The 14,919-nt window shown below is 37.3% G+C and overlaps 1 protein-coding gene across 14 annotated transcripts in view; it reads right to left on the bottom strand.

Annotated features, from left to right (window-relative positions):
- The window catches only part of LOC121388985 (adhesion G-protein coupled receptor G2-like), a 62,987-nt gene that overhangs the window by 14,949 nt on the left and 33,119 nt on the right, over positions 1-14,919 (bottom strand). For 6 of the 14 annotated variants that reach the window (XR_005960034.1, XR_005960033.1, XM_041520554.1 and 3 more), the window contains 3 exons: positions 11,409-11,484; positions 9,819-10,231; positions 5,756-5,815 (listed from right to left, as the gene is read on the bottom strand). Coding sequence is in view for 12 of the 14 variants with exons in the window: in XM_041520554.1 (XP_041376488.1) it covers positions 5,756-5,815; positions 9,819-10,231; positions 11,409-11,484 (549 nt within the window). In the remaining 2 variants the exon portion in view is untranslated. The remainder of the gene's footprint in view (positions 1-5,755; positions 5,816-9,818; positions 10,232-11,408; positions 11,485-14,919) is intronic. The other 8 variants (XM_041520560.1, XM_041520562.1, XM_041520563.1 and 5 more) reach the window with 2 other exon arrangements.

Below are 14,919 nucleotides of genomic sequence, written 5' to 3'. Positions count from 1 at the left end.
AATTTCTTTCTGGCAAAAAAAGCCCTGAGAGTAATGGAGAAAAATTACTGGTTGTCTGGGTCCAGTAATAAGGCCAGTCTGATCACATTTCTGTATAATTCATGAAAAACAACTCAAGTAGAATAGAATAGAATGGATATTTAAGGACACCTCAGCACGAAAAAATACATCGGTTAACAACTCAAGTAAGTACAGGGGTAAACCTAATGGAAAAGTGATTTTCCTTGCATGCGAGAACGAGTGTCACACAGTATCTCGAAGATGCGTTGAAGATGTCTTGGCTCTGCAGTGTAACCACGAAGAAGCCGATACACGATTACTCCTACATGCCAAACATGCAGCATGTGATGGTAAGGATGAGATGATTATTGTGGCAGAGGACACTGATGTGATGATGTCGAGTCTTGCTAACTGGTTCAATATACCAGCTGCACTGTTTCAAAAGAATGCAGCACAAACATGCACTCGATATATTATCGACATTCGGAAACATGTATCAGCGCTTTGAACTGATGCATACACACCACCTGGCCTCCATGCATTTACTTGATGTGACCGTATTGGTGCGTTTGCTTGACGAGGTGAGCTTCCTGCGGTGAAACTAATCTGGACTCACGGACAGTGTGTCGTGAGTGTGTTCCGAAAGCCTGGTGAATAATATATGGATGTTTCTTAAGTTATTAACACAATTTGAAACACTCACTTGTCTACTCTATGGTAGCAACGCTATCACTAAAGTCAATGAGTTGCGATACATGAAAGTATGTGCCAGAAGGAACTTCCACCACGCCGTGATAACCTCAACAAAAAAAACTAATCCAAAAAACCCTAATTATTAGGTCTTCATCTGGAATTGGGGTTTATGTCCACATTCTGCTATAGCCAGCCCACATGGACTCGATAGAACATAACACGTGATCGAAAAGAACTGATGACTTATGGATGAGTGGACTACCAACTCCTGAATCAGTCTTTGAACAGCATTCTTGTTCTCGTTCATGTATACCTTCAAAATGCACTTCATGAAAAAAAAAAAAAAAACCGAAAACTGTAACGTACGAACGTTCTACATGGAATCATGTGGTAATAGAACAAGATCACAACGATGATGATGATGGTGGTGATATGTTTGGTACAGATGGAAGTATTGATGATGATTCCGATTATGATTAAACTGGGGCTTATACACATCACTAGTACTGCGACATTCCTTAACTTCATAGTCGTTATAAAACAGCAAAATGTAACGGGTTTCCTCTCAAAGACTATATGTCAAAATAACGAAATGTTTGACATCCAATAGCCGATGATAAGTAAATCAATGTGCTCTACTGGTGTCGTTAAAGAAAACAAAACGTTTTGACAACCACCACCATCCTCCCCAAAGACAAAAAAATCACTGCTTTGATTCAGTTTTGAATCCGTCTCTGATTTGTGCAAAGAAATTGGACAACATGTGCATTGCACGTATCTAGCAACTAAAGTATTGTCGGAAATAGAATAAGAATGATTTTCGCCAATTACTTCTGTCATATTAAAGGGACATTCCCGAGTTTGCTGCATTGTAACATGTTTGCGACTAATAAAATATTTCTACGATTAAACTTACATATTAAATATATTTTCTTGTTTAGAATATCAGTGTCTGTATATTTTATGTGTTTCTGGTCGTCTTAATATTTCTAAGACGCCCAAACTGGATTTTGTCTTCAAATAATTTCGTATGTACTGTCACAGTGCTAAACTTCAACTTTATAACAATACGGATTATATTTTTATTTTTGCATGTGCATTAATTAGAATTACCCCTGCGTGTGCTGTAACCTCGCCATGGTGCAGGGGTGTAACATTCTCTTTGAGAATGGCCAATACAGCACAAAATTGAAGTTTTGAGTAAAATTCAGTATCCGTAAAATTCTGTGATATTTGTGTTTTTGCACAGTTCTTTACACTGTTTTTGTTTAAGTCTTGAATTTTTATATTGATGTTGATCATCACTTTATTTATTTGCATTACCATAGTTTGACACCCAATAGCCGATGTATTTTTCGTGCTGGGGTGTCGTTAAACATTCATTCATTCATTCATTAGAATTAGTAATCTGACGTCTGCCATGGTATCCACTTAGAGACATGCCAATCAAACCAATTAGTGTCGAGCACTAATTAAATATGTAACGAGCAATATAATACATTGCAATTTAATTGTTTCCACGGGTATTGCAGGCGTCTGAACGAGTACACCTTGACAACGGTATATTACATAGATACGTGTTTAGTATACGCCTTATAAATAAGGATAATCTACCCATGAAAGAGAGACTCGGGGAGAACAGATACTGTTCACATGCCTTGAAGTTCTCTCACAAAGCACAAACTCTACTGGAAGATCCGAGAGACAGTTTTGTAACATAAGCAATGTCAACTCTATCGGGAGACCTGTGTGTCATTCACCCAAGAGCTCTGACTTGTATATTATTTGTATGATCATGTTTTTTATTAATCACGTTTCATGTTTCGAAAGTACAATACAAGAACCTACATCACCAACTTGAGACTTCTCTTCCTTCATTTACGTTCTGGTAAAACAAAACTAAGAAAACATTTACGCTGTGTTAAGTGGTGGAGATGCAGGGCAAAATGTACCTTATTCTACGGCCAAGTGAGTACAATCAACTATACATTAATTAAACAAAATGAAGGGTTTATACTGATAGGCGACACACACACAAAACATTACCTAGACAGTATGTCGCCATTAGCAATATAACCCCTTTAATCAAGAAGCATTACCATAGTTTGACACCCAATAGCCAATGTATTTTTCGTGCTGGGGTGTCGTTAAACATTCATTCATTCTTTCATTTAATCAAGAAATAAGACGTTTACGTAACCATATGAATCGAGCGTTATATTTAAGCAAGACGCAAATGTGCTTCAGACACACATCTGATTCCGCAATAAAGACGATATACGCTTGATTCATTCTCTCTTCATTTTATAACTAGGCTGACTCCAGTTGCTTCCTACTACATCCCCCAGAGTAGTTATTACAAACAAAGGTAACCCGAAAAACAAGACGGTTACAGTACGAAAAAATAATATTTTAGGAAATAAAATGAAATTTAACCTCGTACAAATATTTGAACGATCAGAAACACGTTTAATATACAGCCACTAATAGTTTATACAGACAAATATATTTGACATGTAATTACAATCGTTAAAAAGTCTCTGTTAGTCCGTAACGTCTTAAAAAGTACAGCAAACTCAGGAATGTCCCCTTAAACTGACAAGTAAATATTTTGTAAATTCCTATTTAATGATACTCTACCCGATTTAGCATTTACTTGTTTGGACTTGATGTACAAGGTGGTCTTTACTCTTGAAATTAAAATAAAGATGTCAGTAAACAGGAGATTTGTGACCTTTATTGGAACAGACTATAAAACATTTTGATGATATGTGTCAGTTTTATTTACCCTTAAACAAACTTTTAATTTAAAACTGAAAATTAACTGATTATTTTGAATTGCAGCATAAATTATGACCAGCATATTTAGTGAATATAAATTCACTATAAGTACATTACAAATTTACACAATCTTACAACCACTTAAAGGTGCTATATCAGTTATATTAGTTAAATGTGAGCATCTGTTTGTGATATACCGGCCTCGGTGGCGTCGTGGTAGGTCATCGGTCTACAGGCTGGTAGGTACTGGGTTCGGATCCCAGTCGAGGTATGGGATTTTTAATCCAGATACCGACTCCAAACCCCGAGTGAGTGCTCCGCAAGGCTCAATGGGTAGGTGTAAACCACTTGCACCTACAAGTGATCCATAACTACTTCAACAAAGGCCATGGTTTGTGCTATCCTGCCTCTGGGAAGCGCAAATAAAAGATCCCTTGCTGCTATTCGGAAAGAGTAGCCTGTGTAGTGGTGACAGCGGGTTTCCTCTCAAAATAAAAACATGATTTGCAATAGCTGTCATTATGCAACTTTGAGATAGCACCTTTAATAGCAAGGGGCGGGACGTAATCCAGTAGTAAAGAGTTCGCTTGATGCGCGGTCGGTCTGGGATCGATCCCCGTCGGTGGACCCATTGGGCTATGTCTCGTTCCAGCCAGTGCTCCACAACTGGTGTAACAAAGGCCGTGGTATGTACTATCATGTATGTGGGATGGTGCATATAAAAGATCCCTTGCTGCTAATCGAAAAGAGTAGCCCATAAAGTGGCGACAACGGGTTTCCCCTCTCAATACCTGCGTAGTCCTTAACCATATGTCCGACGCCATATAACCGTAAATAAAATGTGTTGAGTGCGTTGTTAATTAAAACATTTTCTTCCTTCCTTTAATACCGGTATAATAGATCACAAACTCAGAATGGTTCTTGACAGTTTTGCTCAAAAGTTACTTATAAATGTCTACAATTGTTTTGGAGAGAGATAGGGGTAAACAGTCATCAGAAAAGGTGCCTCACATATTGTAACAGCAATGAAATTGACACGTGGTGAGCAAAATTTGTTATAGTCTGTTCCAATAAAGTGCACAAATCACCTGTTTACTGACATCCTTCTTTTAATTTCAAGAGTAAACACCACCTTGTAAATCAATGAGAGCCAAAACAAGTAAATGCTCAATTAGGTAGAGTATCATTAAATAGGTATTACAAAATATCTATTTGTCTGTTTAATATGTAACAAATAATCGACGAAAACCATTTTTATTCTATTTCTGACAGTACTTTAGTGTAATATGTATATTGATTAATCAATCGTTACATGGTGTTGTATGATTCACAATAAGAATGTATTCATAAAAGAAGAACCGTATTTGAAATATGGTCAAAATGGCCCTTTTGAGATGTCGTTCATATTACTGTATATCTGGGATGGTCAGCTTAGTGAATAAAAACAAAACACAACACGAGATGGTACTCACAACACTGGACTATCAATTCATTCATTCAGTTGCTTCAGCGATTATAGTTGGTTTGCGCGAACAGAAAACCGATGAATTGACATTGAACTCCATAATCAATAATGTTAAAACATATGGTTGACTGTTAAACCCGTGACAGCTCTCTTAATTTGTAAATGAAATCTACGTTAATAAAAAATACTTTTTTTAATAAATGTCCATCAAACTGTATAGATATAGAGGTGTGAAGGCAAAATGCTGAAACACACAATGAAGGCAAAATTGATTAGTAATCGACAAGACAGTACAGATATTAGCGAATTATGCGTGCATTACCTGGCTGGAATTTTGTCCAAAAATGTTACACGAGTTGGTATGGGTTTTAAATGTAAACATTTTAATGAGTTTTAACATTATTCAGTATGCCAATACATCGATTTCCTTTTGACGCAAACGGATTACAGATGAAAAATGCAATGCCATGGATCTACTATGGCTTCGATCTTTTTCTCTTTTTTTTTTTTTTTATAAATATTTATTCACAGAACCCCTGTTTACATATAAAGATCTAAATTTTAATTCAGTATTAACAATTGTTATTATTACGAAGTTATATATGTATGTGTGAATATTAATGTTACAGACAGAAAATTGATTTTATATTATTTACCACAGTTCACATTTTCAAACATGATTTCAGTGTATTACCAAATATGTGTGTATCGAAAGTATAACTGATCCCATACCACATGCAATCGCTGCTTGCAGCAATTATTATTATTATTATGTTGTTGCTGTTATTGTTATTATTATTGATGTTGTATAATCACCTAGATTAGACTGCTCCCCAGGCTCCTCCCGAGTACTAGTTTGAGGTGAGACAATTGGTGCTGAAAACAAAACAAAAGCGTTGACAATACGTGAAATATCATTTCGTAACAGAAACAGCAACGTTAACATCAATGTTATGCCGGGTTAAAAAATTTCTTCCCATAACAAAAAATATTAAAATAAAAAAGACCACCCCACCCCCAAAAAGACAAAAATATTACAATATTATTGTGGTGCTGGTGGATAGTGTCAAGTCTATTGTTTTACGTTACGCAGAGTATGAATTTGAGATATTCTGCAAGCTTTTGAGGTTAAATAGCTTACACACATAGATGAAAATGTTTACTATGGAAATGGAAATGGTTTATTTAACGACGCACTCAACACATTTTATTTTCGGTTATATGGCGTTGGACATATGGTTAAGGATCACACAGATATTGAGAGAAAAAACCCGCTGTCGCGACTTCATGGGCTATTTTTTTTTTTTATTAGCAGCAAGGGATCTTTTATATGCACAATCCATACAGGATATCACATACCACGGTTTTTGATGTACCAGTCGTGGTGCACTGGCTGGAGTGAGAAATAATAATAAATAAATAAATAAAAATAAAATGTTTACTAAAACAGAACCAGAGTAAGTACAACAAAATATATAGACATAGAAAACGAAAACGCTTACCTACGTGCACTAACTTAAGTAACACGTTTACAGTTGGTGAATACAAGATTCTACTTAACTTTTGCTAGTGATATATCAAACTTATGTCATGGAACATAATTTGTCGACATTTTAAATATGTGCAATAGGTGACCAATTAGACTATGTATTTGGTCTGGATTATATCAGCAGAGTAATGCACGATTACATCTAGATGTGTGTCATCCAGTGAACAATAAAATGCAGTTGCTTTACCTGACATATGTTTTCCACATATCGCTTGCGAACGCAAAGTAAATGATCGTACTTTTATTTCCACAACTGATTCTATATTATCAATATCGGTATGAAAGGTTCTGTATTGGTATGTGACCAGTTTGACTGATGCCGACATTACAACAGTCACTGGTGAAATATATACAACCCATTCGTCAGCTTTAATCTCTTCAGTCTCCACTATCATTATAAACATGAGGCAATTGGAAAGAAACATTTGTATCATCAGCCAAGTAACACATATTCTTCAATACCTGACGCAATGCGCGATTTATTACGTGACTACCTGCTTGCCGGGATGTTGTAGTGAACTGAAATAGCCGCCCTGCCCCAGATCTAGTCATCGGCAATGCCGCAGGGACGTGAATGTCTAAAAGGGATGTTGTCGACTAATATACTGTCTGCCGACCATAATTACATATAAAAGGGACATACCCTAGTTTTTAAACACTAAGACATATTTTTGACCATTAGAGCCTTTATGATCACTGAAATCAAGCATTACTTATGTTTTATTGTTTAGATTATACATGTCCGTACAACCGAAGTGTTTCTGGTCATCCTGGTGTTTCTAATACCACAAAATGCCTTTTACATATTTTTCAAAAACGCACGTGCGTGAGAAGTAAAGGTTGTCGCGTTTTAGTCTATTTTTAAGAGTATTTCAACGTCACAGAAACTAGGACCTAGGTGAGCAATACACCTTAGTGTTTAAAAACTAGGGTCTGTACCTTTAAATGTGTCAGTGGCTCAATATTGAATGTGTTTCTGATCGTCCAAGTGTTTGCTGTACCTTTAAATGTGACAGTGGCTCAATATTGAATGTGTTTCTGATCGTCCAAGTGTTTGCTGTACCTTTAAATGTGACAGTGGCTCAATATTGAATGCGTTTCTGATCGTCCAAGTGTTTGTACTAGGTGACACTTCATCTGGAGGACGATCTAAAACACATTGTGTGTTCTGATAATGATATAAACAAGGATTTATATTTAATGTCATTCTTTCGTTCCAAATGACTGCAAACTCAATATAGTGGATATGGGCACGGTAAAGAATACCCTGAACAAAACAAAAAGCAGCGGCCGTTACGTATAACAGGCACACTAGTTTGTAGGTGGTTTTTTTTTACACAGTTTTTTTATTTAACTGTTGAATTTTTATATTGATGTTGATCATCACATTGTTGTTGCATTTACCATAGTTTGACAACCAATAGCCGATGTATTTTTCGTGCTGGGGTGTCGTTATACATTCATTCATTCATTCATTTATCGATGAATTAAAGGGACATACCCTAGTTTTTAAACACTATGACATTTTTTAATTTTTTTTTAAATATTAGAGCCGTTTTTGATAACTGAAATCCGACATTGTTTACATTTTATTGTTTGGATTATCCATCTTCGTACATTCGAAGTGTTTTTGGTCACATTGGTGTTTTTGATATGCACGTGCTTCTGAGAAGTAACAGTTATGGAGTTGAGTTTTAGTCTGTTTTAGAGGGTATTTTTACCATTTTCACAGACTCATGTTTCACTCAGTTGTAACTTTATTCAAATGTGTTACAGGTTTGTAGATTAAAGGGACATTCCCGAGTTTGCTGCATTGTAAGATGTTTCCGACTAATAAAATATTTCTACGATTAAACTTACATATTAAATATATTTTCTTGTTTAGAATATCAGTGTGTGTATATTCAATGTGTTTCTGGTCGTCTTAATATTTGTAAGAAGCCAAAACTGGATTTCATCTTCAAATAATTTCACCTGCGTGTGCTGTAACCTCATCGTGGTGCAGGGGTGTAACATTCTCTTTGAGAATGGCCAATACAGCACAAAATTGAAGTTTTGAGTAAAATTCAGTATCCGTAAAATTCGTGATATTTGTTTTTGCACAGTTCTTTACACTGTTTATGTTTGTCTTAAATTTTTATATTGATGTTGATCATCACTTTATTTGCATTACCATAGTTTGACACCCAATAGCCGATGTATTTTTCGTGCTGGGGTGTCGTTACACATTCATTCATTCATTCATTCAAATAATTTCGTATGTACAAAACTATTTTTTTTAGGAAATAAAATGAAATTTAACCTAGTACAAATATTAGAACGATCAAAAACACGTTTAATATACAGCCACTAATATTTAATGGAGAAAAATACATTTGGTATATAATTACAGTCGTTAAAAAGTTTGTTAGTCGATAACATCTTAAAAATTGCAGCAAACTCAGGAATGTCCCTTTAAAGGGATATTCCTGAGTTTGTTGCATTGTAAGATGTTTCCGACTAAATTTCCGATTAAACTTACATATTAAATATATTTTCTTATTTAGAATAACAGTGTCTGTATATTCAAAGTGTTTCTGATCGTCTTAATATGTGTAAGTAGTCGAAACTGGATTTTGTCATCAAATAATTTCGTACATACGAAAAAACATATCTTAGAAAATAAAATGAAATTTAACCTAGTACAAATATTAGAACGATCACAAACACGTTGACTATACAGACACTGTTATTCTAAACAAGAAAATATATTTAATATGTAAGTTTAATCGTAGAAATATTTTATTAGTCGATAACATCTTAAAAACTGCAGCAAACTCAGGAATGTCCTTTAACTAAACTTAGTGTTAATTTGCACGGGTTGAAACTAGGGTATGTCCCTATAAATAAATATACTAATGTACTTGGTTATGGTGTTCATTATATATTGTTCAATGTGGAATACGCACAGCAGTCCAACAACAATCTCTGATAATTCTTTATTTCAGTTAACGCATGAACTAATAAATTCGTGGAATGCACAGTTATTTGCACACTTTCGATGTTTTGATTGACATCCGATAGTCTCAAGTGCGACAACACAAGGGTCCATCTGGTGTCAATCAAAACGTCGAAAGTGTATAAAAAAAACCCCACAACTATGCACACAACCAGCAACATTATACAGTGACTGACTTGCGCCAGGACCCTAAGTGATGTTGCATGACGCGTAAAAGAAGTTTGCAATGTGGACGTTAAAAGCGAGTGCGGTTATATATACAGATTTATTGCACATTATTCTCATTATTATTACCTAATAAGCGTGGTACACTTTACTGCTAAAATTCTTACTTCTGCTGATGATATGGCTTGCATCGGGGTATAACGATTGCTTCCGCGTGCGGTATCCCAGCTTCGCTTTCCAAGCGTCACGTGCGTCCTTCTGAAGCAGACAGTAGAACACGAAGATGACCAGACCCTGCAGCGAGTTGGATATGGTGAAGAGGTAGTAGAAGACGACGCCGCTGCCTTGCTCGGCGGCAAGTATGACGAACACGTAGGTGAGACTGTGAAGGAGGAGGATGATGGCCGACCCTTGCAGGCGGGTGCGTATTTGGGCCTTGGCAAACCGGTTAAGGGTCGCCTTTCCCGATTCCCTAAACGTGGCGTTCAGGACAATGGCAATCACGATGCAGTTCGTCATCAGGATTAAGGCCACCGGTATTATGAAATTATAGTAGAACTGTGCATCCGTGACCCAACAACTGAATGATGCAATAAATTAACATTTCTTGTTATTAAATTAACGGCATCTAATGTCTATGTCATTAAAAAATTAGATTAAACTAAAAGACGAACAAACAAAAACCCTCTCTAAATAGAAATAGGCCTTTAGAATCCGGACGGGGGGGGGGGGGGGGGGGGGGGGAAGGCATGTGTCACCCCCACCCCCTTTCCCCAGAGGGCAAAACTACGGATTTTGTTTGCTCCTACTTTATATAAATAAAAATAAAAGTATGGCTTGTGCCCCCTCACTAGACATTATGCCCCACCCCCACCCCTCACACACACTATAGATATTGTTCCTACGGATCTGCAAATGGGTTTTACCTAATGGTGAAAATGAAAAGGGAACGAATGAATGAATGTATGGATCGGATATTGGGTGTGAAACAGGTAAGTACATGAATAAAGGAAGGAAATGTTTTGTTTAACGACGCACTCAACACATTTTATTTATGTTTATATGGCGTCAGACATATGGTTAAGGACCACACAAATTTATAGAGAGGAAACCCGCTGTCGCCATTTCATGAACTACTCTTTTCGATCAGTTGCAAGGAATATTTTATATGCACCATCCCACAGACAGGACAGTACATACCACGGCCTTTGTTACACCAGTCGTGGAGCACTGGCTGGAACGAGAAACAGCCCTATGGAGTCACCGATGGGGATCGATCCTAAACCGACCGCGCATTAAGCGAGTGCTTTACCACTGATCTACGTCCCGCCCCCTACATGAATAAAGTCATTACCAGGGCGGTCTGCCCCGGGTTGGGCCCCTGGCAGAACCCCGGGACGGACATGCTTGAGACCTCAGTGGTACATGAGCATGTTAAAACATTACGCAAGCACCAAGCGCGGATCCAGGATGTTTTAATAGAGGGGGCCCAAAACTCGTTGTTATTTTAAAAATATAATGTAAAGGTCCTTGACAGGTGGATGGGATAAGTTTGCATTGTTTGTGTATTCTGCAATATATATTGTTTGACCAAAAATAGGGGGAGGGGGCGCTTGTGTCCCCTGCCTGATTACCAAATCACTATAAACATTCAGAAACTACATTAAACATTGTGTAAAGAACTGTGCAAAATAAATATAAATATAATAATTAAGTAAATAAATAAAAAATGAGAAAAGCGAGTCGATGCTACTCACATTTCTTTTGCAGGCAATCCATAGCCGCGCGCCAGTCCATAAGCAACGCATAATCCTACGATCATCAAGGGTAAACCTGAAATGTTGCCACAGATTAAAATGTGGAATTAAATGTGTCATTATCTATTAAAAAAAGCAAGAAAAAAAAAGCCACTTAATAAAAAGGTCACCTGCCGTAGAGAACACGATTTCCTTTATCATTAAAAAATAACTTCAAAGTTCCCAATTTTTACAGTCAACATTCTTTGATTTTAAGTTCAGTTAGTGAAACTAGTTAGTGTAACTATGCAGGCCTTTGGATTTCACGGTAACGATCGTTTCCGGTACTGTGTCGGTAGCGTGTCGGTAAAATCACGGAACCGAAATTTCGTTTCCCATGATTATTATATCGACTATTCAACAAAAATAACATATATAAAAATGTATTTATTTTAATCATGTTTCTAATATTACACTACTTGAGAGTGTGTTTGACACAATTGCAAGACTCGATTTGGATTGTTGTGTTAACCGAACTTCTCAGTGTTCCGGTTCAGGTAAACCCGAATCAGAATTCGAACACGTGATCAATCAAACGCGTTACAAATTTGAACCAAAATTAATGCAAGTAATTATTTGTTGTGTATCTTTTAAATATAGATGATGATGATGATGATGATGATAACTAGTTTAACGTGCCCATATTCCACTATGGTTTCGAACACGCCCATCCCGAGTCCGACCTCCGATAAGATCGGTGGACTGACTCGGGATGGACGGGGGGGGGGACGGTTGAAAATGGGCAGAATTTTGAAAATAGCAATTAGTAAAAACGTTAATAGAATAAATCAAAAAAAGAAAAAGGTTACTAGCCAAAAAACCAAAACAAATTGACTGCTCGGCCGAATATTTATATAATTTGGAGCATTTTAGAAGGACAATCCAAAATTAAATAAAAGAAGTAATTTCGACATAAAATTTTGAACGCAGATCTAAAAGTTTAAAGTCCGATCAATATGTCCACGCGAGTGGCCTCGTTAAGGCCGTTTGGGTGCACAGCTTAAAGGGACGAGATGGGTTGCATCCCGTCAAGAAAACCCCTAGATTGACAGTCGATAGACGTTGAAGGTGTAGTGCTGTGCTGAAATACAGATCTTGAGAAGCCGGATCCGTCTGAACGAGAGAGAGTATCAGACTAGGGTATAGTCCAATCGTCATGGGTTGGTATAGTGGTGCGGACGGGCCCGACTCCGGAGGATACGAGATGGTATCACTATAAAGCAAGGTAAAGTCTAGAAAAAGAGTAGTAGGGGCCGACCCCGCTTCCTATTTCTTCTTAGAGTGGGGCGGTCAATCTTCCAGTGCTGCTAGGACAGGCTCGGACATGTAGAGACTAAACGCGAACAACCGTGGCGTTCTGCAGATTGGCCGTCATACAAGTCACGAAAAAAACAAGTCGACAGTCAGACGGAGAAATGACGTGGAGGCAAGGAATCTCTTAAATATAGAGATCAAAAAATATTATTTAAATTCAAATATAGTTTTGTAAAAAATATTTAACCTTCTGACTACTACCAATGAGGTAGACAAACGTCGACGTCACGCATGTGCTTGAGTACTGAAGGTGGCAATCGCATAGACCCCACTATTTCCTGTAGTTTCATTATGGGAGGAAATTACGTAGGCCTAAACTTTTTTTTTTTTTTTTTTAATTTAGGTCTCACTACACAGTTCACTTCCGGGTGAGAGTTAATTCATCGCTGTCCACTGTAGTTTCTAATTGTGACATATGATGTGGTTCACATATTCACTTCTAGGACTTGGGGAAGAATAGCAATAATGTGCATGTTTAATGGTAAGCCTTCTGGCTGTATTTTGCTCATGTCATTTTGTCATATTGTGCACTGAAGTTTTGGGACATGGGTGTATAGCGGTAGACAGCCGGAGTGAATCGGTTAATGAAAAACCTGTTCGGACCGGCACTACAGCCAGACGCAGTCATATAGCAAAGAACTGTGACGGAAATGTTCTCAATTTTGGTGTGAAAATAAATGTTTATATAATGTATGTTCCCAATGGTGTATTTTGTTGGTGCCAACGAGGACCCGTTCTGTTGTCAATCTTCAGTGGAAGTTGAACAATTTAACATGGATTTCAATGGAAAATAACATCTGTGTAGTGAGACCTTAGCTGTCAAAATAACCAGAGCGTGCGAAAAATTAGAGAGCGTGTCAAAAATCAACTTCATATTGAATTTGATAACATGTCACTTTGCACGGATTTTTGTGATAATAATTTAATTCAATGGTATTAAAAATGTGTTTGCCGTGAAATTTGAAATCCTAAGTCCTGCTATGATATGTGCATTTTAACCATCTTTGCGAAGCGGACTTGCTCTATTCTTATATATAAAATAATTATTAAGTGTTTCATGTTAAAACTGTAAGTTATCGGGTGTGTGTGTGTGTGTGGGGGGGGGGGGGGGGGGGGGGGCTGCCATAGGATTTTTTTGGTGAACATCCCGGAGGACTGCCATAGTTTTTGTGAACATCCCAAACTAATTGAAATCAGCTCTACTGGTCCGAGTTTAATCAAGTTGGTGAACATCTTTATTTAAAGAAAAATCGGGGAGCATATCTCCACAACCCCGGAAGATTTTACGGCTGATATTTCTTCGGCAAATTCAAACTTGCCCTTTTTAATTTGTTCCGATCTCTCCCCCACCTACAACATACTGGATCCTCCTCTGTTAAGCAGTACACATACAGTTCGTCGGACCATAGGCGTGCGGGTTCCCATTTTTGTTCCGGGGGAGGGCGTGGGGGAGGCTGATTTTTGCCCGAATGAAATGAAAATGACCAAATCTGGATAACAACATTTATTTATACTCTTCATAAAAAGTAGAGGAACTCTAATAAGAATTTACAATTGCCAAAATTGTAAGGTATATTAGCTGTCGGGAATGGTTATATGATAATAGTGAATTAATTGGGCAAACATTACAGCCGTCAGTTCAGTATTACAGTAGGTTTTATCACCACTAAAGATCTTGAAGGATGATTGGGGTCAGAAGTAAAATTTGAAAGCTGACGTTTTTTTTATCAGTAAATCGCAAATTCAAACAATAAAAGATTGACAGAAATAATGTTCCATAGTGATTAATGGACCTTCCTTCCTATTAGTCGATAACATCTTAAAAATTGCAGCAAACTCAGGAATGTCCCTTTAATAAAAGAAGTACCCATGATGCTACACGCTGTGAACGTGGCCAGCGCTCACTTCGTATTACTTGCTTTCCCCTTGCAGCAATATAGTGATTTAGATTGGGAACACACAGGTGTGCATCAATAGTGCATAAAGCGTACAAAGAAAGAAAGAAATGTTTTATTTAACGACGCACTCAACACATTTTATTTACGGTTATATGGCGTCAGACATATGGTTAAGGACCACACAGATATTGAGAGGAAACCCGCTGTCGCCATTACATGGGCTACTCTTCCGATAGCAGCAAGGGATCTTTCATTTGCGC

Source organism: Gigantopelta aegis, chromosome 14, assembly GCF_016097555.1.
Source record: "Gigantopelta aegis isolate Gae_Host chromosome 14, Gae_host_genome, whole genome shotgun sequence".
Lineage (NCBI taxonomy): Eukaryota > Metazoa > Mollusca > Gastropoda > Neomphalida > Peltospiridae > Gigantopelta > Gigantopelta aegis.
Note: the sequence above shows the minus strand (reverse complement) of the source record. Positions and strands in the feature narration are given on the sequence as shown.